The sequence below is a fragment of the Eumetopias jubatus genome, unplaced genomic scaffold, assembly GCF_037043125.1.
Source record: "Eumetopias jubatus isolate StellerSeaLion01/CBP00866 unplaced genomic scaffold, mEumJub1_p1.0 scaffold_7, whole genome shotgun sequence".
NCBI lineage: Eukaryota > Metazoa > Chordata > Mammalia > Carnivora > Otariidae > Eumetopias > Eumetopias jubatus.
Window position 1 is genome coordinate 10,845,520 of NW_028274813.1, and position 27,529 is coordinate 10,873,048.

Sequence of the window (27,529 nt, forward strand, 5' to 3'; positions counted from 1 at the left end):
CTGAGAGAAAATGTTTCTTAGACTAGTATCAATCAATCAAAAGTCATTTCCGGAATGCCTTTTGTGGACAGCGCCTTGTTGGGTTTCTGGGCACACTGGAATCATCATTAGGATATTCTTCCAGATCCCCTGCCCCTCACAGATGAGAATTCGGCTGATAAAGCCCCCGTAACCGAGGTACTAATTACTGCTTGCCCAGCTGAGACTCCTCCTCCAAAGTAGCAAACTGAACCAAAGGACTTCCTTGTCCATTCCTTCCATCTACCTCCGATCTTAACTTCATAGGACTAATCTAAGCTTGTTCAACGAAGTGGGCTCATGCTAAAAATACCTCAGATATTTTCCAGTGAGGTTCTGAGCAGCCCCTCTCTTGGTGGGCCACTGGAGTTAAACCTGAACTGGATTTGAAAGACTGGGGGGCTTAGGTCCTCCTAGGGCAACTCAGAAAAGGGGAGGCTCTTTCAGGTTTTGAGCGCTGAGTGGAATGAACATGTGTGGTTGGTCTGCTCTTAAATACCACAAAAGGAGGACACAATGGGCTAGGGTTTTTCCAATTGCCTTGGAATCCAAAAATAATACGAATCTCCTTCTGACTTTATAGCACGAAACAGCCCTTTCAATGTCAACGTTTCACAGAAATTTTCTTCGGCGCTCGGCAGAGTGAACAAAAGTTGTTTTTACTAGATTGACTCGTTTGCTTTGTCTCCCCAGCAAAATTATTACGCAAGCAGAATGTTAGGTTTATAACAAAGAAATCCAGCCATCCATTGATCTAATATCACAACTGAGATCCTTAAAGAACAGGGAGTGCGAGGACTGGGTACAGACCACGCCTTTTCATCCGAGAGGGAAACTTATTGGTGGACTCACCACTTTGTTATGGGCCATCAGCTGCAGGATGCTGGGCGTCACCCTGCTCCAAAACTCTAGTGCGGTCAGTATCGCCGTGAAGCTGAATTCATTCTGACTTTGGATGTTTGTTGCTACGGCACTTTGTTCGCAATACACGGTCCAGAGCTGAGCAAAGATAAACGCGTGGAAGAGAGAGCACATGTGCAGCACGGAGGTCTGAAAAGGAGGAGACAGGAACCGTTACCTCTCCGTGGGCTGCAGTGCTCCCCGGGGCCTGCCCTGCACAGCCTCGGCCTCCTGCGGAGCACAGCCCAAGCACAGTGACCGCCAGTGATCCGAGCCTGTTACAAACTTGTGACCCACCACCTTAAGACAGTCTGATTTGGGGCGCCTGGGGGGCTCAGTCAGTGAAGCATCTGCCTTCGGCTCAGGTCATGATCCCTGGGTCCTGGGATCGAGTCCCGCATCGGGCTCCCTGCTCCGCGGGGAGCCTGCTTCTCCCTCTCCCTCGGCCCCTGCTGCTTCCCCTGCTTGTGCTCTATCAAATAAATAAAATCTTTCAAAAAAAAAAAAAAGATTTTTTTCTCTTTTTGCTCTGTCAGTGGGAGTGCACAGAGAGAACGGAGCATCTTTTCAAAGAGAAGGCACCTCGGTTTGCAGAACACGTCTACCCACCCCCTTGCCCATTAATGACACTGACATTCTCCTGTCTAAACTAGATTGGGAAGAATAACCATTCTACCACCTTCAGGGGTTTCCTCATCTGTAACATGGGGATAATAGGACTCTCCTTCCTCAAAGAGCTATAGTTAGGAGGAATAAGATGGTGCATCTGATCCCATGGCCCAGCACTTAACATGATGTGACTGCCAGTAGGAGAAAGGGCAGCAGCAAAGACAGTAGTCCTCCCAGGGGTAAGCACTGACTGACTGAGCACCTACAACTTCCCAGACGCCTGGCTAAATAAAGACTTTTCAAAGATCACTTCCATAATTCTCAAACCATTCCTTCACCTATTTTACCCACAAAAAACTGGAGCTCAGAGAGGCTAAGTAACTTTCTCGAGGTCAAAATTACAAAGTACCGTCGTTAGGAATCAAACACAGATCTGGCTCGAAATACTAGGAACTGACTGCCCGATTCTTTCTGTAAACATCACTTGGGCTGTTTGGATGGTGCTCTATTTTATCACAGCATCGGCTTGCCCTGGCCGAGATCCCAGAGGCTCCCAAACCCATCGTGACTTACCAGAACTGGCCTAAGCTTGTGAAGGGCCCTTGGCTTCTCTTAGCTGATTAGTACCAGTACGTCTGGTTTGCCTACACTGGCTCATGACTGATACCTGCCTTGGGTTCACTTTATTCCCTTAAGCACATCATCTGTCTCTACAGTTTACAAAGTTCCCCTGTGTAGGTGATTCCAGCGTGCACTCTAGTGAGTTCCCCATTGGCCTTCTTGTTTTCATTTTGTATCTTTATATATCTATCTCTAGAGATGCGAGTTGAAAAGATGGTGCATGAGAAATTAGAGCATGAATCTGCCTCCAATTCATACTCAGTTCCAACAACTGATCATAGGATTTTTATTATGTTGCTAGCCTCTTATTTCTCTTCATTACTTTGAGACAGAAATGCCTAGGAAGCTAACTCTTGCTTGCCTCCATAATTTATCTTCATAAAAGGAAACCGAAAGACAATTTAAGGAGGAAGCAAAGATAGTGCGGGAATTTAAACCACTTTAAATAAGTCATTAGCACAAAGTTGCTCTCCTAACATCCACGGGAGGGCCACTGATAAGATGCATTCTCTTCTCAGAAGAAACATAATTGGCTGATAAGAGTTTCCATTAGCAATTTCGATGCCTATGGTCTTAAGCTTGCAGAAATCACTTACCTTTGATTGCTCTGGAAATCCAATCAGGATAACAATAAGATGGTCTGCGATATGAGAGCCTGCATCCAGAGGTATGGGCAGGCAGGGAGAGGAGGCATTGGGACACACTGCATTATGAGTGAGGGAGCCCAGGAGTAGCCAGGACAGCAGACGGATGCGGGAGACACACTCGATGAATTCTTTCGGTCTAGCAGGTAGAAGGAAGTGTTAAAGGCGATTTTATGGTTGCTGTTTTGTTGGGCGCTCACCAAATGCTTATTGATGGAGGGCATTAAAAGTGCAGTTTTATAGGCAATTACATACAATAAAACACCAAGGTCACAGAGTGCCAACAAAATGATGTATCTGTTTTTCTGGTTTCCTGCTCTGATCCCGGACCCTACCTAGCTGCTTGAGAAAAGAGCAGCTTCTGGGGACACGGAATTAAAAATCATTCTTCCACCAACCTGACTGCCTTTCCGACTAGCTTCTTTTTCTTAAACTCTTTCTTCCCATTGGAAGGTTTGACATCCCCACTAGAGGGGAAGGAATCGAGGCAGACACCTAACACACAGCCACCCATTTTCCTGCCTTCCTGGTCATTTCCTTCCGCTGCCCTCCTGCCCTCCTTACTCCAACTGCCCGCCTTTCCTCCAGCCAGGAAGCTGACTGTGCAAAATGGCAGCCACAAACCAGCCCACGTGTCCCTCTCTCTCCTGTGTCTCCTTGCGCTCCATCTCCTCTCCGCTATGGATTTTGTTCTAGCTGCAATCCAACATGCTCCTGGAAGGCAGATGCTATGTAAGTGCTCAATAAATACCTATCGATTTATTTAACCAGTTCGAATTAAGAGTTAAAACTGCACTTCTAAGCTCCAAGTTTTCATCATCCATCAGGATATGGCTGAGGTTCTTGTTTGAGGGCAAGTTCCTTTTATTGGCAGCGTATCAGGAAGTGCTCGTGTTCAAAAATGCTGCCAGGTCAGCAAGTATGGAGATGAGGCTCTGTTCCCATCTTCCCAACCGATCACATCCCACTCCCATAAATCTTCGATGCATCCATTAGCCCTCGCCACAGTACTAATAAGGGCCTTACCCTTGTTGCATCGCAGAAGGGGGATGATAGAGCCAAGGCAGATAGCGAATCACAGCTTTGTTATCTCTGTGGTTGCCCCGTGAGATTTCCATGGCTGCAATCTGAGCCAGCCCAACTTTGAGATGTCCACCAAAGGTATCTTCATGCAGAGGCTGGGAACATGTCTTCATGTGGCTCTGCAAAAGCAAATGGTGTTTCATGACTTTGGCAGAGTACCTGGAAATCTTCTAGGCCACTTGTTAAAAAGATCAGGTTGTCATTCCCTCACCTTCTAAACCACCACTCCCAAGCATACAACCCATTTAAACTTCTTCAATGGCTTCCCATTGTTCTTAGGATAAAGGGGGCAAAAATTCCTTAGCATGGACTAAAAAGCCTGGGATGATCTAGCTACTGCAGACCTCTGCATCTTACCCCTTCATCCCAGCTACCCTGGCTCCCTCCCACTCCTGGCCTTTGCTCATGCTGGTCTCTCTGCCCAAAATACTGTCCCTGCCTCTCTTCACCCAATTAACTGCTATTCATTGTTCAGATTTTAGCTCAAATGTCTCTTCCTCCGGGAAGCCTTCCTTGACTTCCCTGGCTAGGTCATATCGTCCTATGGGAAGTTTCTATACCACTGTTTTACCCTCCTTCATAGCAGTTATAAAAGTCACACTTTTACTTTATCTTGTATGAAATTTTCATTAAAATTGGCCCCCACTACCAGACTATAAATGAGCACGGCTACTGTGTCTTTTTGCTCATTGCCACATCCCTACATGCCTAGAACAATGCCAGGCATGTGACAGGTGCTCAATACATATTTGTTGAGTTAATGTAGAAAAACTCCTTTTCACAGTGTGACTTAGTGGAAAAACCACTGAACCGGAAATTGAGACCTAGCTCCAGTTTTGCCCTACTGAGTCACATGGCCTTAGTCAAGCTACTTGCCCTTTCTGATCTGCCTCCTAATTAATCTATGTCAAATCGGACGGTTGAATTATATCTCTAGTCCCCAACCTTTTGATCATCATGGATCCTTCTTATTGTTTTTCTCTGTATATTGAAAGTGGCTATAAAACTAGCTAAAATGTTTAGGGAACAATGTTTCCTCTTATTTACACTTGATATCAAAGTAATTTGAGTGTGGACAACCAGACTCAGCGGTCAGTGACCAGTGCATGGTCAAGCACCAGGGGAACCTGCTTAGGAATGCCTGGGGGTTCAGATACCATGAGAAGTCAGCTGTTTAAATTCTGGTTCTTTCCACCTAGCATTTGCAAATCCATCCCTATCCCAAGAAACACTTGGATCATCTGAGCAGAGTCTGGAAACTGGGTTGGGCGATGGAGGAACCGCATTTGTAGCTGATGACCTTCTGGGATGACTAGATCCTGTTTATCAAGAAGGAACCATTTACTGCAAGCTTGCAATCCGGCTGCTCCTTGGACAGTGTTTGGATCCCCTTCTGCCCTCTGTCCAGGGCCTTCCCCAAATCTCTGAGACTATCAATCTTTTAGCTCCCTAGTTGACTCATGGCGGGGAAGTTGACTTGTATCAGCCATTCACCTGACCCTGCAAAGCAATTAGTCAGGAACCTCAACAACTTCACTGGGATTCTGTCCATATGCAAATCAGATTTTGTTCTATCCCTTGTCTTTAATTATTTCCTTGAAGAAGAGAGCTTTGATGCAGATAACCATGAAAGGCTTGAGTTTGCATAATGTGTTATAGTTCACAAAAGTCTCTTTACGCGCACAACGCCATGTCAAACCTCGTAACCATTGGCAAAGGTAGATGTTAGGCTTGTCTTGCAAAGGAGGGAGCGGAGGATCAAGTTAGTTAAGTGACACTACATGGCGTAGCGAAAAGAGAATGACCGGGAGCCACAGGAGTCTTGGGTCAACCCTGACTCCACCGCTTAGCAGCAGGACCACCTTGAGCAAATTACTGTATCACCCGGGCCTCAGTCTCTACATCTGTAAAATGGGGACCACGCTTCACCAGGGGCATCGTAAGAACTGAATCAATGGCAAAATGAAAGCTGTGCACATCACTCCTGCCATGGAAACAGCCTTTCTGTTCTCTTTTCCCTCTTTGCACAGGCTGAAAACCCAGTGCTTCAGACCCCCAAGAGTCTGGGTTTGTTAGGGTCGCGGCTGCCGGTGGAAGCCTCTTACCTTGAGTTTGGTGAGCGTGTGCATGTCGGCCATGAAGTCCAGCACCTCGCTGATGTACTGCCGCACACACTCCATCGCGGCAGTCCCACACTGAAACACAAGGACAACGCTGGGGGTGCCTTCACCGTGGCCCTGACTGCAGTCACTGTCTTGTTCTGGCTTCACGCTGTTTACTAATGAGCTGTTTCAGTTTCTGGAGCTCTGACTCACTCCGTTACTCTCCAGAATCTGTGACTGTCTGCCCACAGTTTGGACAAAAATTGATAAAAGGTTGGTGGCAAAGCGCTAAGAAACAGGGGCAGCCTCGGCGAGACAGGAGTTAACCTGCTTTTTCTCCACTGGGGGATCGAACTGGATTTTGTGTGCTTGTTTTTACACTGGCCTGGACACACAGATTAAGCCTTTGTAAAAGCCATTAGGATCAGAGTCCTTATGACATGAATCAACCCTGAAACTACACTAACCCTTATCACTCTGGGGAGCCTTAGACACGCACCAAAGCCTTAGATACTCAATACATGCCACCTAATTCTGACACCAGAAGCTCGAACCTTTTCCCATCAAAAAACGAAAAGGATAGAAACAAACATCATGTGGTGCTGAAAGAGTCCAAAATTCTTATATTCAAGTCACTTGCTATTTAATGTCTTATGCACAGTAGGTGTACAACGAAATAGATAAATGTGTGCTTTACGCTTGCTGTGTTCTTGCTAGGGATAAACGAGAGAGACAGAAGTGAAATGATCCTCTTCCCTCCGCACCAGCAGCCTGTTTGGGAAGTTTTCAAGGGAAAGAAAGCACACTTGCGTCCCCCATTATTAAACGGGGGGCATAAACCTGCCCGGGGCGATGCAGTGCATTTAGGATTATAAACAAAGAAAAGGCAAATGAACAGACAAGCTGCTCCATCAAAGCTCTATGAGCGAGCCCACACATCGGGCCGGGTATAATGTGGATCAAAAGCAGGCCGTCTTTGAAGCCATCTGAATACTATGCTAAGGCCTTTCTTGGCTTTCTTTTGGAAAATCTGGAACATCAGAGACTTAACTAGCTCCCCCAGTGGCGCTCATTTTCCCATATGCATGTAAATTTGCACAGCCCTGAACTATCTCACCTTCTATCTCTTCTAGAATGTTACGCCTGTCAGTTCCTCTGACACGATAACAAACAGTAAAATAAGGTCATTGGCAGCGCTGTCAGAGTGTTTTCCCAGCATCTCATATGTTCTACGGTTTTCTTCTTTTAATTTAAATCAAGGGAAGGAATTATAAAAGGTTATTGTGTTCCTGCTTTTGGAATATTAATCCTTCAGTGCAAGAAAGGATTTCCCCCCGATTTATTCCATTTTCTCTGACCTTTCACATGTCATGCAAATAGGAGCATATACTCTGTTCTTTAATTTCTTGAAAAGGACTTGTTTCTTTCATAGGCAATATTTTATACCATTTCAACGAGGTAAATGTCAAAGAAAATAATTACGAGGAGCATTATTCAGTATTTGTCTCCTCACTTTGAATTTCAAAAAATGAGAGCGAAGAATTTACTAATATCCAGTTACTTTTGCTCCAGAGACAGCACCTACATCTAATAAAAGCTTTAAAATACAGGATCATCTTATCCACCTACACTTATAAAACAAAGCGTATCATTTCCAATCCCCCCACCCACCTTTTTTTTTATAATTACTTTGCAAAACGTAAGCATAACCTTAGGTGTGTTTTTTTTTTAAAAAAGCGAAAAACATAACAAGTCAAGTTCTACTTGTTTCAGAAGGCCCATATTTATTTCAATAGGGAAACTGATGATAAGGTACTGAAAAAGCAGCCGAAACTCAAAAACATGAATGAAAGTGAATCATACCCAATTCTTCCTTGAAACTCATATCTCATTTCAAAGTTATGTTTCTTAGATTATAAAAGTAACACATGTTCAATGTGGAAAACTTGGGAAATAGAAATTAACAAAAAGGAGAAGAATCACACAGTCCTAACTCCTGTCCTCCACTTGTGAGATGGTCACTATGGATATTACCTTCCGTTTTTTTTTAACACATACAACATACACATATACATATAATTTTCAAAAGGCTGGGATCATTTTTTCTAGCCTGCTTTTAAATTAAATCCATCATAAGCATTTTCCAATTAATTATTCTTTGAAAACGTGATTTGGTAGCCACATAATAGCCTATTTTATAGAGGCACCTTACTTTATTTAAACATACACTAATATTAGTCAACACCAAAAAAAAAAAACACTCTGATTAAAAAATGGGCAGAAGACATGAATAGACATTTTTCCAAAGAAGACATCCAGTTAGCCAACAGACACATGACAAGATGCCCCAACATCGCTCATCATCAGGGAAATGCAAATCAAAACTACAATGAGATATCACCTTACACCTGTCAGAATGGCTAGAAAAAAAAAAAAAAAAAACAAGAAATAACAAGTGTTGGCAAGGATGTGGAGGAAAAGGAATCCTTGTACAGTGTTGGTGAGAATGTAAACTGGTACAGCCACTGGGAAACAGTATGGAGGGTGATCAAAAAATTAAAAATAGAAATGCTACATGATCCCAAAATTCCACTACTGGCTATTTATGCAAAGAAAACAAAAACACTAATTCTAAAAGACACATTCACCCCTATGTTTATAGCAGCATTATTTATAGTAGCCAAGATGTGAAAGCAATTTAAATGTCTGCCAATGGATGAATGGATAAGGAAGATGTGGTCTGTACACACACACACACACACACACACACACACACACACACACACACACACACACACAGGAATATTACTGAGCCATGAAAAGGATGAGATTGTGCCATTTGAGACAACACAGATAGACCTAGAGATATTATGCTAAGTGAAATAAGGCAGACTGAGAAAGACAAATACCATCTGATTCCATTCATATGTGGAATCTAAAAAAAGCAGTGAGGAAACAAACAAACAAAAAGCAGAAGCAGACCTATAAACACAGAGAACAAACTGATGGTAGCCAGAGGAGGGGGGGGTGGGGGTGGGCAAAATGAGTGAAGAGGAGTGCAAGACACAGGGTTCCAGTTAGGAAATGAGTAAGTCACAGAAATAAAAGGCACAGCATAGTCGTAAATGATACTGTAATAGCCCTGTGTGGTGATGGACAGCTGAGCAATGCTAACACCGAGCAGAGGATAACATACAAACTGGTGGGATCATCATGCTGTCCACCAGAAATTAATGGAACATTGTATGTCAATGATACTCAAAATGAAAGTTTTTAAAAAAACAATACACTCATGTTAGGTCTTAATTTTGTTTCCATATTTTTACTATTTTAAATGCTACTCTAATAAATATATTCCTTATGTGTATATTAAATTATTTTTTCCAATATTGTACTAGAAGTAAACTGTCAAACTGTTCTTTGGCAAGGTTGTACCATTTTTCACTACCACCAGCAGCTTATAAAAATGCTTGTTTCATATCATCAGCAAGTTTAATCATTAAGAAAGACCTGCCGATTTGCTAGCTGATTTTAATTTTTATGTTTTTAAATATTTTAATACTTTGTATTAATTTATAGTACACTGATTGCTAGTGAGGGCAAAAGGCATATTCTGAATGGCTTATTGGGCACTGGAAAAGGTTCTACATATGGATCCTATAACTGTTTTTGCTTTTCTGTTGTTATTGGAATGTCTGTCTTTTACTTGTTGATTTCAACAAAATTTTTATTTATTAGGGATATTATTTTTTAAGCTATCATGTAGGTAGTAAATACTGAGTTTTAAAGAATTAAACAATAAGGAAACTAGTGGGTATGCAGCAGAAACTGGCTAAGTCCTCACAGAACTGCTTCTCTTCTTCCCTCACATGCAACTAGACCAAATTTCCCACCATCCCTTGCAGTCAGGAATGGCCATATGACAGTTCTAGCCAACGGAGTGTGAGTAGAAGAAATATGCATCATTCAGACCTGGCCCGTGAAAACTTCCACGTACCATATTCTCTTCTCCTTCCCACCCACCAGTTGATTGCAGAGGACTGCCCATCACAGAAGGAACCTGACCCCCAACTTTCATGTGGAAATCCTCCTCCTTCTAATCTGGACACCCATTTAAACTTTATATGAGCAAACAATCAACTTTTTGTGTGTTAGGTGGCCGGAAATTCATCTCATGGCATCCTCCATCACCCTAACTGCTATTAAGAACTCTTTAAAAAAACAATAGTCTAGTAATTCTACTCCCAAAAATATATTATAAAGAAATAGTCTCAAATATGGACAAAGATTTAAGCACAAAGATGTTTCTCACATATTAGTTACAATTGCAGAATATTGAAAATAAAGAAAATACCCCAAAATAATTAATGTTTGCTAATATACACACTAGGTAATGTTTACTTAGCATGACTCGAGGTCTGGCATCATGCTAATAGGCTTTCCATGCATTATCTCACTCCATCCCCAAACTAGACACTGGGCCCTATTATATCCCATTCTATAGATAACACAAATCAAAGAATCATAGATTAAATAACTTTCCTGATCACACAGCTAGTAAATGGCAGACCTCAGACTCTGCTTTGAGTCTAACCCACATGCACTTAACCACTATTCTATGGTGCGTTCACATGAGGTAAAAACACTGCATCCATCAAACTTTGGGGATAATGCTTAGGACATATGAAGCCAAAGCCACATCTATATCATAATTTCACTAGGTTTAAAAAACATGCATAGAAAAAGTGAAAGAAAATACGTTAATATGTTGGCAATAAAACTACCTCTGGGCTGAGTGATTGTTACTCTTCCTCTGTCATAAAATTTTTGCACGTCAAAAAAAAATTAAATAACCAGTATTTTAAAAAAATAATGTTTAGCATTGGGGGTAAAACTGGTATACTTGTAAATTAATAAAACCCTTTTAGAAAACAATATGAGAATATATACCATTAAGACATTCCTACTCGCTGACTAAGGAATTTATGCCAAGGATATAATTCAAATAAACATGAGGATGGTCTTTATAGGAACATATATATACTAGCAATGAAAGTGGAAAGTAAATAAATTTCCAACAATATGGAAATAAGCAAATTAGCATACTGAATAGATCAAAATATGAAAAAATTTTCTAAAACAGAGTTCTAATTATAAAGCAGAGGGATTATAGGTGATCTTTTTACTTTAAAATTTACTCTACTGAAAATTTAATTTTTTTTTCAATTAACAATGAATATCTCTAAAGTTTCTGAGTTTCGTTGCAACTTGCTCTCAGTGCTATTGTGGTTTCTCATCTTCAGCCCTGTCAGAGACAATCTTAACCTATTTTTCCAAATAATTCACTAGTTGATAATAATGGGAATTTTTTTTTTAATTTTCAGAGGAAATAGTACAAAGGAAACCAATGTATCACAACGTTTATTTCTTTCCGGCAGTAGTTAAATTGAATTGTTTAACAGGAGCCAGTCTAAGAAAACTGATTCTAGAAAAACTGAACTGTAATCAAATGTATTTTGTATGTAATTTCTTTCCTCATGTCTCCTGGAATTAAAAGTTTCCAGCGGCTGGGATTAATTGAAATTTTCACTAGTGCTCTTTTTTTTAAAAAAAAATGCTAATATGTTCTCAATTTTATAGTGTTTTTTTCTATCAAGAGTGAACCAGGACACAGACCCAAAAATACATATTCACTAAATGGGGAAATGAGAGGAAATATAAAATGTAGACAATTAATTCAGTCACGACTTACTCCAGGTACGGAGGCAATCATCTGCTTGCTCAGGATTGTTGACTCAGCTAGTTTGGTTCCAGCATCTGCACAAATAAACTAATAAGAAATTGAAAGCATAATTACTTTTAAGAGCACTTGGACAGTAATAAGTTATTTATAGTTTTATTAACTCGGCTTAAATTCATTAGTGTTTACTCTCATGACAATCTGCCCTGGATATATGGGGCTTGCTAATCATGACAGTTTGTTCCTATCAGAAATTCAGTTGAGTGGTACTGAGATTAACACACAGATTCTTACTTTACCCAGACAGCTAAGTGGCACTGGAATGGTACATTCAATCAAGGGAGAAAGGAAAGACGTCAACACTATCAGATTTATTCTGACATTATTCTATTTATTCTTTAGTACTTCTTTTTTTTTTTAATAAAGACTTTGTCTTTTTTTTTTTAAGATTTTATTTATTTATTCATGAGAGACAGAGAGAGAGAGAGAGAGAGAGGCAGAGGGAGAAGCAGGCTCCCAAGGAGCAGGGAGCCCGATGCGGGACTTGATCCCAGGACCCTGGGATCATGACCTGAGCCGAAGGCAGACGCTTAACCATCTGAGCCACCCAGGCGCCCTATTCTTTAGTACTTCTTGACAGTTCCTGAATTCACATAGATTTTTTTCCAGACTTCATCATTATATTACACATTTAAAACGAAGACAGAAAAACAATCAACCTCATTTTGAGTATTCTACCTGTTTCTTCCCATCCGAGGCCCCTCAGTTGCTGGTCTTGCCTCTCTCACGTCACCCACACCCATCCTCTGTGCTGATAATGACCCTCACCCCTGTCCTTGACTCATGGGACTTTTCACGCACTTCCTCTGTAACAGTAACGACACTAGACTGTAGTGACCTAGGAGTCTATGTTGCAACCCCCTACGAGCTCTCCGAGGGCACAGACTCCATTCACCTGCCCCGCAGAACTACCTTCCTGCTTGACATCATAGAGGGGCTCAGCAAAACTGTGTGAAATGAATCAATGAATCAATTATGACAAGATCATGATGGGGATGGATCTGCCAGGTTACAATTTAATTTGCTTCATTACAGATGTTTATAGGTGTTTCCCACTTAATACAACACCCAACTGTGTATTAATGGTTTCAGGAAAAAAAGTTAAACATGAAGTCTGCAGAGTTTGCTATGAACGATTAAGTCCTGCTTAATTTCTCTTGCCTGGCCTCTGGCCAGTGGCCCCAACAACTCGGGGATCCAAAGGTGCTGTTACGCATAGTTCAGCGGCTCTGGAAGAAGTTTTGACACTGACAGTTCTTCCTACCTATTCCACTTTCGCACTGAAAGAAAAGTTATGTAGGTCAAGATGATGGGTCCTGTGAGGCAGGTTAGGTCCCTGGCAAACTGGGGAGAAGTAATACGGGTTCGGGTCATAGATAAAAGCTCAAGGGGGCCTGATAAAAAAGAGAAACCAGCATACTGTCAGGCTAATCAGGGCTCAGAATCAGAGCATTAATAGGTAGCGGGTTTTGGCTAACAACGCAGAGATTTCAGCCAAAGACCTTCTGAGGCGCCCTGAGACTTCTTGTTCAAGGCCTTGTTCAAGAGCTGGTCTTCAAGTGCGATCCTCCGGGAGGAGTATTTCATCAACAGAACTGAGCTGGGGGCCAGAGGAGAGCGAGCACAGCTGTCTCTGACAGCCGCATGGCAGGAGTAGATGCGTATCTCCACTCCTCATTCACACACAATCATCTCCATTTGCCTCAAATACAGTTACAGAAAGCTGAAGAATCTCTTTGGCCATGAACTCTGACTCTGGCAAAGAAAGTACCAGCTAGTAATAACCAGGGAACACTTAAAATTTTCCATTATTTTATTCAGGAATGCTTACCACTTGGACTTATTCCTAATATAAGTAAAAGGAAATAAATCAGGATTTAAAAAAAAAAAAAAAAAAAAGGAAAGCCTATAACTTTGGCCAGAACCTGTCAGTAAAAAAGTAAAATATTGGATGGAGGTACATGGTCAAAAGAAGAAACAGTTCCAACCTCCTGGCAGATACTGCATGTTCTCCCATAAAACGTATTTTCAAAAGCTATCTGAGTCTGCAATCTAAGACAAACTACTTAGAACTGAGTTTCAAAACCTCTGTCAGGATACCAACATTTTAATTAATTTCTTTACAGCAGAAATGAGAGCCAAGAGCCCAGGGGAGGACAGAAGTACATACAAGTGTTAGGGAAGGGAAGCTCAGACAGAGAGGATGCTCTGCTGTAGTTTCAGGCCTACGGCCCCCTAATGTGTGCTCCCATGGCCTGGCTGTGCCCTTGACAGCAAGAGAAGATCAGTGGAGAAGCAAAACTTCCATGTCTCTATCTCCCCTCAGAAGTACCCCTTCTCGCCTCCCATGCTCAGCAAAGCTGAACGACTAGCATCATGGAAGTATGTTGTCAGGCATATCACGTCATCGGTGGGAGGCCAAATTAAAATGTCTGTTTTGTGTTAACTCTTAGAAGTCAAAATTAATCAAAAATCACCCATCTACCATTTGTTTTCTATCAATGCATTTAAACCCAGTGTAATTTAGGGGGCACCCGGCTGGCTCAGTCGATAGAGCATGCAACTCTTGATCTCGGGGTTGTGAGTTCAAGCCCCATGTGTGGTGTGGAGTTTACGTAAAATTTAAAAAACATTTTTTAAAAAATAAAAATAAATAAATCCAGTGTAATTTTCACATAATATGTACAACTAAAACCTTAATAAACACTTCTGTCTTTTTACACAGTTGCCAACCATGAACTGCAATACCCCATTCTGATTGTACAGAATTGTTCACAATATAAAGATATAACTAAAACCAGAGAGGGAAAGGATGTTTGTAACAGAGGGAAGAGTTCCATACTTTGAGACAGAAATATGCCTAATGAAACATGCATTCCCGCACGAACACAAAAGAATACAAAAGAAACACGACGTCCATTATGTGTCATTGTTAAATTATCAAAATGAGACTCAAAATAATATCTCCACCGCTCACCCAGAGAGTGATCAGATTATTAGTAACTCAACTAATAATAACAACCCCACGTCAATAGTAATCTGTGACTTAAAGACAACAGCCATCGCTCTGCATGTCTTTGTCCTCCAGCCCACCACGAACCTAACTTTAAAAGCAAATGTTTCACCCACACGGTTTCTCACACTAGACTGTGCAGGTATATCCCACACAGTGGGAGAGCCACATGCAAATTAGTAGAATGTCTACTCTTGACACATAATAGGAGTTGAGGAAATGCTTTTTGATTTGGGCTTATATAGCCTTTACAGAGGCTTTTAATGAGTTACCACTCTATTATGAAGACTCTGCTTTAATCCCAGCGAGAGAACACTTATAATAACCTATTACACATAAGCAATCTACAGCTGACCAGCTGAAAAGAAGAGGTCGCTGGTGAAAGCAAAAATGTCCACAGGTCTGAATGAAAACAAGATAGGGCATCTGTCCAAAGTGCTGAAGGACTACGTCCTGCTGGTCGAAGATCTAGATTCTGAAGAACACACGTATCTTTTTCAATTTGGCAAATTCTTTCCTATCTCCAAGCCTCTTTTCTTGAAAAAGTAAAGAATCCACTTGCGGGTGGATGGTGCCTGGGTGGCTCAGTCGTTAAGCATCTGCCTTAGGCTCAGGTCATGATCCCAGGGTCCTGGGATCGAGCCCCAAATCGGGCTCCCTGCTCCGCAGGAGGCCTGTTTCTCCCTCTCCCACTCCTCCTGTTTGTGTTCCCTCTCTCGCTGTGTCTCTCTCTGCCAAATAAATAAATAAAATCTTTAAAAAAAAAAAAGAGTCCACTTGCACATCTAAGGACTCCTGACCTGACACACAAGTCAAAATAAGTACTAGGAGCCATGGCTAGACGACACAGTGAGCAGGTGGGAGATTTCCCATGATACCAGGCCTCCAGAAGGAATTTCTAAGAATTAAAAAACAAATTGGTACCTAACCTACCTTGAACCATTTAAAAACTTGGGTGGCCCCACATCCCTTGGGTAAATGTTCCATTGTTAAGGACAGAGTATGTGGTAAACAACAAAGATATCATCTATCTATGAGAAGAATGTTAAAGGCTCCATGTCTGTGAACTCATCTACCCAGTCCATGATTAGAGAAACAGTAATGGAAATACCCTAGTGGTCCCTGTGGGAGGAAAGAATGAAGGGAAAACCCAAGGCCTGAGCAACTGACTCTGTCACTAATGCAGCCAGGGGTCATTCATGATGGATCCCTGGGAGAGTTTTTCATTCCAATGGATGCTTTCCTTTCTGTTTCCAAGTTGCATTTTCAGTTAAACAAAACCACCCCCACTGCCATCAGATGATGGTTGCTGATATCTGTAGAGGAAGTCACTGTTGGCCCCAAACAGATTATCTGTCCACACTGTGAGCCTGGTCTTTCAGGTGCCAGGAACTGATATTTCATCGGTAAGGACAAAAGCTTCTCTCAGACTCCAGACTAGATTCTCTGGTCTAAGAGAAGCTACCAGACAACAGCCTATCACCTCCACCTTCGTCCAGAGAACACCTGCAGGAACCCTGCAGTCAAGGGCAAGAAATAAAGGAACTGGAAAAAATTACAGAAAGATGTCCTATTCATGAAGAGAGATAAAAGATGCTTCTCCCTCAGTCCATGAGGGGCCCCATGGGGGACCTCTCTCCTTGGCTAAGGAGGAACCACTGGGCAGATGAGGAAACTACCTCTGTTTTTTCAAGTGTGCTTAACTTTTATTTCTCTCAGTAATGAAAATGGTTTATTCTAAGAGTATATAGAACAAAAATGTATTACTTCAAAATGGTGTATTGTTTAACATTTTTTTCATCGGGAAGATTGAAACATTATTCATAAAGTCGTTTCTCATGGGCATGACCCCAAAGTGTCTCCGAAATACCTCTCCAAGTTAAATAATTTTACAACTTGATTCTTAACATTTAATGATTCCATGACAAATACACACTTGTTCTAAAAAGATGAAGATGGTATTTATTTGAAATGGTATATGAGAATCCAAAAAACACATTCAGAGCAATCTACTCTTTGGGGCTTCTTTATTCCTAAAGCTAATTTGTTTTTGTTATTTATTCACCTAGTGGTGATGCACTAATCACTGTTTTCATGGTCTCCTTAAGCAATGGGCAATTTAAACTGTCAGTGTTCTTTTGCTGTCTTGTGACAAGTGCTTATTAGGGTTGACTAACGTACTTCACAGAAAACCAGCCCCTGGCAGCAGTCACAGCATGGGGTGCTAGACCCCAAGAAGATCAGCCACACGGATCAGCTCTGCTCAAGACTGAGGGCAATGAAGGGAACGTTCTCTGAGGGAAGCAGGAAAGCACTGTTAGGGCTGGAAACCTAGGCTGTTTGCAGGTGTCCATCTGGAACACTATCAGAAGCCAGTGACTCCCATTCACTGTCAGCCTGCTAGCTTAAATCCCTCATGGGCCTTTCCCCCTAAGCCCAGTCCACTTGCCCTCTTCTCCAAACTAGCGTGGATCCCTTTCACCTTTATGGTCGGTTTGTGTCCAAGGTGCTTGTACTCAAAAGCAGTGAAGCTGCTGCAGCGGAAGTAGGAGGGGCTGGCCAGTGGCAATCCCCCAGAAGAGCTCCAAAGTCAGTCCTTCCTTAGGAATATGGGTACTTCCTGGCTGTGATTTGTCTTCCGTCTTCCTTTTAGGTTGTCTAGTGTCCTGGTACAATGCGAGCCATTTTGTTTTGACTACATCATGCCTGACATTCATTGCTGGCATTGGCCAGCGATCAGTGCTCTCAGAGGGCTTCAGGGCGCCCCAGAAAGCCAGACCAGGGCTCACTGAGAGTACACCAACTTCTCACTAAATCTCATGCCTTTGAGAAACGTTCAATTCTGGTTCTAAGGATTAGGAGTCTATGGTGGGGGAGGAGGGAGACCAGTAGTAGATATTAAATGCTAAGGGACAGCTGTTGTTCCTCCTCGTCTCCCAGGGAAACTGAACTTCTGCACATACCTCAATGCCCACATGGTCCCTCTTCCACACCACTTCCTTACTCAGTGTGCACCTCTGCAACTGTACCCATCACCCTGTGTTGGAAATGTCTGCTTACATGTCAGCTTCGCCCACTGGATTGTAAACTCCCGGGAGGAAGGGACCATGGCTTAATCATTTCCCCAGCACCTGGGCCAGGTTCAGGGCTCCGACTGGCTTACTGAGCCTTCTTCCATCTCCCAGGCTGAGCCGGCCACCCACTCTGCTCTAGTACTTTCCATACTGTGCACACTTCCGGTAGAGTGGTTAGCACGTTATTGGGATAGGGTTTATGTCTTTTATACCGCCATATCCCCAGAACCTAGCCCGAGACAGGTGGTTGGTAAATATTTGTAGTGGGAGATACTACTGAATAGTCAATGTGGCTATTTGTCAATGGTCAACAGGACCAGATGATGGAAGACCCCATAGCTCAGGTCAGTGCAGGTTTTCGGTGTAGGGAGTGATCTGATAAAAAGCAGAGTTTGAGCAAAATTCCTTTAGTCAGCCAGAGGCCAGAAGCCTGCATTTGTGTGGAGAGAGGGGAAGGAAGTGCAAACAGCTAGGAGCTGTTAAGGTGAGAAGGGCCAGGAGCCTGACAAGGCTGTGCTCCACACTGAATAGACCCTGGTGGATGCGGACACCACTTATGTCAGCTGTGTGGTGTGGGGCAAGTCACTGAACCCCCCTGAGCCCCAGTCTCTCACCTGCGACACAGAACTAATACCTCCCATGGTTGTAAGGAGTAAGTGAAGGGAGGATTAAAGCACCCAGTATGCTGTCTGGCACACCATGCTTATGAACTGTCCTTCTCCCTCATCTCTCCCAATGGCACCCCAGGTACCTAAGATTTTAGGAACACTTGCCTAGTTCTTTGATATCAAGCTCCCATTGTCCCCTGGTCATTTAACCTCAACCTTGTAGGCCCAGACTCTGAGACTGGTCTTCGTGCTCATCCGGAAGAAATAAAACAGTTATGACTCATTTCCTGCGCACTTTGCACAAAGGCAGTCTGAATGATACCCTGGTCCCAGGCATAGTGCATGGCCACGTTTTTAAGTCTAGCCTTGGAGTATGAGGCGGGGTCCCAGTCTACCTGACCCCCTGCTAACTTCTCTAGTGTACCAGTCTGCTTTTCTCAACTTCATCCTCAGGTCATTATCCCTAAATTTATTCCACCTTCCTGTTAAAGCCTCCCCCCATTGCTTGAAGCCAGTCAGCCCCTGGTGCTGAACCCCAACCTCATAAAAGACACCCACCAGTCCTTGGTGGCCTAGCTCAAATGCCACCTCTTTCATGAAGTCTTCCCTGATTTCACATCAGATGAGATGGGATGCCTCCTGCTCTTAACTCCCCACCAGGACTTTGTTTATATATCTCTCTCTCACAGCACTAGTCAGAGCCTATCACGTGTGATAAAAACCTGCACACTTGTCTAAGATGCTGAGCTAAGGATGCCAGGGATGGAGGGCTTCAGCCCCTCATCAGCAACCCTACAGCCAAGAGCATTAACTCGGTAAGTTCTCTAGAACCTTCTTTGTATGAATTCAAGCCCTTCTGCCTCGGGGCTCCTATGGGTGCTGGTACTTTTCACCTCCACCTGCCACCCTGGCTGGACTCCGTACGTCCTGCCACTTGATTGTCTGTGGTTGGGCCCACCCTCACCTTCAATTCTGCTTCATGGAGATGTGGTGATCCACCCATATGGACATGACTCTACAACCAGACCTCAGCCTAGTCCCCCATTTGTGGCTCCATCAGTCCCCTACCAGCTCCGGTAGCCATTCATGAGTTGCCCTCCGACCTATCCAGGTGTAAATTTCTTGAGGGCAGAAATTAGTGTCCCCTTCTTCTTTGGCCCCTCACAGCACTAGTTCCATCGTAGGAACAAAATAAATGCTCCCTTTCTGTCTTGCTTAGCCAGTGGAAGTGCCAAGCGCGTAATATTACTTCGGTCATGGCTCATGTAAGATAGATTAGTTCTCATTTCTGGGAGGAGTTATTCGATTGATGCATATGCCCCACACCTTTCTTAATTTTTCCAAACATGGTGGATCTTGTGGAAAGTATTACAAACAACACAGAAGCCCACCTGGACAAGCAGGAGGAGGTTTGTATCTGGTAAAGGGGATTTGAGCTTCAGGGCCTGCAGGAGCTCCAGAACAACACTACGAGACAAGTAGAATTTATCCCGCTCCTAAACAGAACAAAAGAGAAGAAGGTAAGCTATGTCTAAAAACTCGGTTAGAACAGATCTATGTCAAAAGAGCTTCCAAAAGATTCACAGGTTGGAAATGAAAACCAGTATTTGAAAATGCATAATGAACTGTCCTTAAGAAATAAAACTCAAACGAAAAAGAAAAAAATTTAAAGGGCATTTTTGTGTGCGTAATGAGTTTATAGAAGCACTGAGAACACATCATTCAATGGATAAAAAAAAGATAGGATATCTCTTAAATACTGAAACCACTGGATTGGGTTCTTGTTCACAGGAAATGGTAAGTTCCAAGAAATGCAGAAATTAAACAAATCGAAAAGCATTATTTCCAAAAGAAAATGATTTAGAGAAAAATATATACAGCTATTTTCAGGGTCTCGTATCCTCTCTAAAGAACCCACTTTTCAAATGTGCTGCTTAAGCATGCAAAAAAATAGAGAGATGGAGTATATTATGTACTACCCCCATCTTTGTCAAATCGCAACATGTTGCTTTATTTAACATTTTTCACAATAAATAAAACATCCCAGAGGGGCGCCTGGGTGGCTCAGCTGGCTAAGCGTCTGACTCTTGGTTTCCACTCAGGTCATGATCTCAGGGTCATGAGACCAAGCCTCACATCAGGCTCCACACTTTGGAGCCTGCTTAAGATTCTCTCCCTCCCTCTCCTTCTGCCCCTCCCCCTACAACTCATGTGCTTGCTAGCTCAAAAAAAAAAAAAAAAAATCACAGAAACAGTTGCAACTACCTATATGGTGCTCTCTTTTCTTTCTCCCTTCCTTGAAGTAGCCACTATTCTGAATCTGGTGCTTATGTTTTTACTACATATGCATGCCTTCATTACAAGGTATAATATTATTTTTGCATGTCTTTGTAACTTTCTATTACAGTATCATACTGTGCATCTTTCTGCAACTTATAACTTCTCACTACATTATATTTTTTAAATGAGTCCCTATTGATACATGTAGCTCTAGTTCTTTCAACTAAACGGTTTAATTATATTTTATTATATGAACACACCGGAATTCACTGATCTGTTCTCCTGTTAATAGAACACGAGATCATTTTCAATTTTGTAAGTTTTTTTTATTGCCAACTACAACACACATGCAGAAAAGTACATAAGACACAAATGTGCAGATAAAATGGATTCGTATAGTCTGAACGTCAAGGTCAAAGAGCAAGCACATCGCAAGCACCTCAGAAGCCCGCTGTGTGCCCTTTCCCGATCATAACCAAGTAACCGGATCTACTTTCTTTTCTTTCTCATTTTTACTCATGGTATACTGTCCTCTTCTATGTCCAATGATCTTTGCGTGCTGAAAGTTTTATTAAAAAATTATTTCTAGAAATCATTCGAGGCCTGAAATGTTCTCTTCATCCAAAGAGCTCTGTTTGCTTTTTGCCAGGTTCCTGGAAGCACTAGCCTGGTCCAGGGTTACCTTAATAAACACACAAGCCTTGTAATATCTTATCTTGGGCCACCAGAGGGTGTGACACTGAGCTCAATTGGTGTGAGGACATTTCATCTCTGGGTTACCTTTACTTTGTGGTCCTGTGCAGAATCAGACCGAGTCCCTGCTATTGAAAGGTCCTGGATTCTGACTCTTGTTCCCTTCCTGGATCTTCCAGAAATGAAACTCAGCCTCTCAGTCACATCTCTGCATTTCTGTGCTCTCCCAGATCTTAGCCTGGTGATTCATCTGTATCTGGTTAGCATTTTGATGCACTGAAGTTTTCAGAAAATATTCTGTTCGCTTCTTTTTTAACTTTTTAAGTGGGAAGATAGGTTCAAATGATCTAGCCCATTATTATCAGGAGAGAAGTCTAAAATTTTTATTAAAATTACACTAAATTTATAGGTTATTTTGTGAGAATTAACTTTCTTTATTATGCTGGATCCTCATCCATGAACAATGAGATCTGTCTCCATTTATTTAACGTTGTCGAATAAAACTTTCTGGTTATCTCCATAAAGTTCTTGCACATTTCTGTTAGATTTATTCTTTGTTGACACAATAAATGACATTTTTAAATACATTTAAAGTACATTTTGTAATCATTTTAGCCAAATATTAAAGGTGGAAGATTCCTGGGTATTCATTTGTAACCAGCATCCTTGCTGAGCTCTCTCACAACAGTTATAAAAAGATGTCTACAAGTATATTTTCTTCAGTTCATTTGTAATTACATCGTCTATGGAAAGTGAGAGTTTTATTTTTCCTTTCCAATCCTTATACATTTGATTTCTTCTTCCTATCTTACTGAATTGAGGAGGACCTACACCTGGACCATAATGAGCAGCAGCAGTGATAATGGGCATTCCTGTCTTACTTAGTATTTTGAAGGGACCACATTGGCATTTCACCAGTAAGTATAACATTTCCCAAAGGTTTCTGGTAGGCACCCTATAACAAGCTAAGTAAGTTCCCTGCTATTCCTAGTTTGACAAGAGTTATCACAAATGGATGCTGAGTTATATAGAATGCTTCTTTTGTATCTGAGATAATGACATACATTTTTCACCTTTAATCTGGTAACATGGTGACATAAATCCATGTTCTAATATTTAAACCATTCTTATATTTCAAGCAAATCCTCACTGGGCCATGAGACTTTATTTTTTTAACACATTAATTTGCTATTATTCATCCTGAATATTTATACCTTTGGAGTAGAATTGGCCTGTAATTTTCCTTTCTCCCACTGCCCTGTCCGGTTGGGATCAAGATTCTACTGGCCTCATAAAAGATGTTTGGGAGCTCTCCCTTCTTTCGAGTCTCTATTAGTTTGCACAAAGTAGAGCTCACTCTGTTCCTTCAGTGTTTAATAGAAGTCGTCTTTAAAACTGGAACAGTTACTCATTAGTGATTCCATTTTTTTAATCATTTAGGCCTAGCCATCTTTTTTTCCTAGTTGTCGTATGTTACATTTTTCTAGAAAACTGTCCCATTGTCCAAGATTTCAAATATACTAGCATAGAGTTGTTCCTTTCAAAATCTCTAATATGTCTAGAGTTACGTTCTCTTTTTCATTGCTGATATTCTTTACCTGGGCCTTTTCTCTGCTTCCCTTGATCAGTCTTGCCAAAGTTTTGTCTATTTTATTAGTCTAACTCAAGAGCCCCCTTCTAGTTGTACTGACCCTCCACTGCAGCTATGTTTTCCATTTCATTAATTCTTGTTCTTATCTTTATTATTTCCTTCTTTTAAATCATCTTATGGTTACTCTGTTATGCTTATTTTAACTTGACTTGTTAGCTCATTTCATTTCCCTTTTTTTCCAACAGAAGTATTTAAGACTATACATTTTCTTCTAAATATCTCTGTGGCTATAGATCTCAAATTTTAGAATGTAGTGTTTTCATACTTGTGTAGTTGTAAATATTTTTCCAAATTCTCTTATCTCCTTTGATGTATGAATCATTTAAAAGTATATTTCAAATTTCCAAATATAGCAGGTCCCAGACACCATTAATCCATTAGTACCTTTGTATGAATTTGAAAAAGGATACATACATACATATTAACACATACCTGCAAACCTGAAAAATGGTGTGCATTTCCAGAGCCCTGCACTCAGTACGTCTGGCTGCATATGTGCATATGCCTTGTCACTCACTCACACACACCCTCGGCACCATGCAGGTACACATTCTACACACACCCCACCCCTGTAAAGGGACCGGGTCAGAGTCAGAATCTGGCAGGGAGCCAGGACTTAAACATCTGACAAGAGGGGGCAGTCCCCTGGGGTGGTAGCTGGGACAGGGCCTAGCTGCCTACACGTGTGTGCGCCAGAAATGTGTGCACGTATACTGTTCCCCGTGTGTTGAAGGCCCTTTGAGCTGGGGTGGCTTTATGTACAGGGTACCTATCCCAGCTGTTCTAGGACTTAACCAGGAGGCCCCAAATCTCTACACCTGCCTCAATACTCACATAAAATGTAGTATGTCTAAGATGTAAGTGACGTCCCCTTAGATGTGGAGACTTCTTTAGGTCACCCTTGAACACCTATATGTGGTTATGATTTTGTTATTGATTTATAATTTAACTGCATTGTGATTAAAGAACTTGGTCTCTTTGAAACAGATTCCCCAGTGTGTGTTAAGAATTTATTTGTGGACTGGGGCGCCTGGGTGGCTCAGTGGGTTGAGCGTCCAACTCTCGATTTCAGCTCAGGTCTTGATCTCAGGGTCATGAGTTGAAGTCCCCTGTTGGGCTCCACATTTGGTGTGGAGCCTACTTAAAAAAATAAAATAATAAAATAAAATAAAATAAAATAAAATAATAAAATAAAATAAAATAAATAAATAAAATAAAATAAAATAAAAAATAAAATAAAATAAAATAAAATAAAATAATAAATTAAAATTAAAATTAAACAAAATAAAAGACTTTATTTGTGGTCTATTACCTGTCCTATGTTTACAAATGTTATGTATATGCTTTTTCTTTTCTTTTTTTTAAAGATTTTATTTATTTATTTGACAGAGAGAGACATAGCGAGAGGGAACACAAGCAGGGGAACTGGTAGAGGGAGAAGCAAGCTTCCCGCAGAGCAGGGAGCCCGATGTGGGGCTCGATCCCAGGACCCTGGGATCCTGACCTGAGCCGAAGGCAGATGCTTAACAACTAAGCCACCCAGGCACCCCTGCTTTTTCTAAAATACATTCTCAAATTGGTGGATTCAAGATTCTTTATATGTCTATTGGATTCAATTTGCTCATTATATTGTTCAAATCTAGTAAGTCTTATTCATTTTTTATCTGCTTGATCTATTAATTACTGAAAGAGAGGTGTCAAAATCTCCCATTATGAGTATGAATTTGGCAACTTCTCTTTGTAATTCTATTCATTTTTGGTTTACATGTATTAAGGCTGTATTATTAACTGCACAAGTTTTAGAACTGTCACATTTTCCTAGTGAATTGTTCCTTTTATCAATACAGGGCAACCTTCTTTATAATCATACGTTTTAACTTAAATTTCGTTTACTGGTTTCAGCTTTATTTTAGTTAGTATTTCCTGGTATATTTTTAAACTATTTTTCTTTCACACTTTCAATAGTGTCTTTAGATGTATTTTAGATATATCTCTTATAAATAACACATAGCTGGATTTTAAAAATCAAATCCAAAAATTGCTGGGGCGTCTGGATGGCTCAGTCGGTTAAGCCTTTGACTCTTGGTGTCAGCTCAGGTTGTGATCTCAGTGTCTTGAGATTGAGCCCTGAGACGGGCTCTGTGCTCAGCTTGGGATCTGCTTAAGACTCTCTCCCTCTGCCCCTCTCTCCCTGCCTCTCTCTCTCTCTAAAATAATTTTTTAAAAATCCATAAATTCCTTATATTCATTATGATTATTGGAATACTGGATTCATTTTTTTAAGATTTATATAATATGTTGAATGCTTTAACTCTAAACCCCAACTACACATAGTCCTCTCATCTTGTAGTTATTCAGTATTTTAGTGTCATCTTGTTTGTGTATCCACCCAGTCATTATTTTAATTATTACTGCTTTATACTGTCAATGATCACTTAAGAGTTCTCTACTTGACCAATTTCTTAGAGCATCAGTCCTTCATACATTTCACTCCTTCTTGGTTCAATTTTGTTCTTATTGTAATATATCTTTTAGTACTTGTTTCTGTTGAGAATATATTAGAAAATTTCGTATTTTCCTAATAGTTGATTTATTTAGCCATCACTCTTATTTTTTTAAGATTTATTTATTTATTTGAGAGAGAGAAGTAGAGAGAGAGAACAGGAACAGGGAGGGGGCAGACTCTCTGCCGAGCAGGGAGCCTGATGTGGGTCTCGATCCCAAGACCCCAGGATCATGACCTGAGCTGAAGGTAGATGCTTTTACCGACTGAGTCACCCAGGTGCCCCTAGCCATCGCTCTTAAAGAGAGCTTAGCTGGTAGAGAATTCCAGGTAAACAGTTATTTTTTTCTTATAATTTTAAAGACACTTTTTTCCATTATCTTCTAGCTTCCACTGTGCTGTTGAAAAGTTTGTTGTCAGTCTATCTGTAGAACATCTTTTCTCTTGGTTGCTCTTAAAATGTTCCATTTGTGTTGGCTATTCTGTCAAGCCGTACCTAGTCATGCAGACTGTGATGTGAGCAGGTAAAACATTAGTTTATTTGTAATACTCTTAGGGATCACTGTGCTTCCTGAATCAGAGCAATTATGGCTTTCAGCGATTCTACAATTTATAAAAAGTCTATTTTCCCTCTCTGAAACACTTACTAGGCATATGTTCGGTCTTCTCTTTATATTCTCCATCTCCATCTCTTTGCTGCATACCGTGCAAGTTCTTCAGATCCTCTTCCCATTTCACCAACTCCCTCTTCAGCTATGTCTTATTTGCTGTTTAACCCGTCCACTGAGTTCCTTATGCCTATTTCATCTGTAGAATTTCTGCTTTGTTCTCACCTACCTGTTCTTTTTTCCTTTCTTTTTTTAAAGTGACTAGATCTCTTCTCAGGTTTTCCTTCATCCTTTATATGCTTGTCATTTAAAGGTTGTTTTTATAGCCTTTATCACATAGTTCTAATATTGGAAATTCTTTTTTTTAAAAAAGATTTTATTTATTTATTTCACAGAGAGAGACACAGCAAGAAAGGGAACAAAAGCAGGGAGAAGGAGAAGCAGGCTTCCTGCCGAGCAGGGAGCCTGATGTGGGGCTCGATCCCAGGACCCTGGGATCACGACCTGAGCCGAAGGCAGACGCTTAACGACTGAGCCACCCAGGAGCCCCTAATATTGGAAATTCTTATGGGGAATAATCTTGCTGCTTTTGGACTCTGCTGCTGTACCTCATGGTGGATTATTTCTTTACATGCTTTGTAATTTTAGTTTGTAAACTCATGTTCATCAGGATTGTAATTCTGGAAATTCTGTTGGGCCTAGATTGAAGTCCTACCCATGCAGAGAGGTTTGAGGATTGATCTTGAGCTTATTTCTCCCAAACACTCCAATGCTATTACCTGCTCTATATCAGTGTTACTTGACTTTTCATTCTGGGGACTCACAGAGCATGTAGGTATTTTAAATGCACACTCCAAATATGTTCAAAGATACGCTCATGTTTACTAATTCTCAAGGGAAACTATAACTCTTTCTCAGTTCCTAGGCTCAGATCCCATTCTTCTTCACCTCTATATAAGAATATATTCTTTCCAAATCACCCTTTTACTAAATGTATAGGCTTTCAATGGTTCTGACTTTCTGCTAGGGATGACTCAGAGCCAATTCCAAGCCTGAAACAGTCCCAAGACCTTCTCTGTGTGGGATTTAAAACACACGTCACTAATGATAAATGGTACAGCCACTGTGGAAAAGAGTATGGAGCTTCCTCTAAAAATTAAAAACATAAATACCATATGATCCAGTAATTCCACTATTGGGTATTTACCCAAAGAAAATGAAAATATTAATTCAAAAAGATTTATGTACCCTTATATTTACTGCTGTATTATCTACATTAGGCAAGTGTCCACTGATAGATGAGTGGATAAAGAAGATGTGTA

General features: G+C 41.2%; 1 protein-coding gene across 4 annotated transcripts in view; it reads right to left on the reverse strand.

Moving 5' to 3' along the window:
• UNC79 (unc-79 subunit of NALCN channel complex) overlaps window positions 1-27,529 on the reverse strand; it is a 209,195-nt gene that overhangs the window by 13,309 nt on the left and 168,357 nt on the right. For all 4 annotated transcript variants that reach the window (XM_088025012.1, XM_088025014.1, XM_028101287.2 and 1 more), the window contains 6 exons: window positions 19,864-19,968; window positions 11,730-11,807; window positions 5,981-6,070; window positions 3,819-3,994; window positions 2,745-2,931; window positions 871-1,068 (listed from right to left, as the gene is read on the reverse strand). In XM_088025012.1, the coding sequence (XP_087881138.1) occupies window positions 871-1,068; window positions 2,745-2,931; window positions 3,819-3,994; window positions 5,981-6,070; window positions 11,730-11,807; window positions 19,864-19,968 (834 nt within the window). The remainder of the gene's footprint in view (window positions 1-870; window positions 1,069-2,744; window positions 2,932-3,818; window positions 3,995-5,980; window positions 6,071-11,729; window positions 11,808-19,863; window positions 19,969-27,529) is intronic.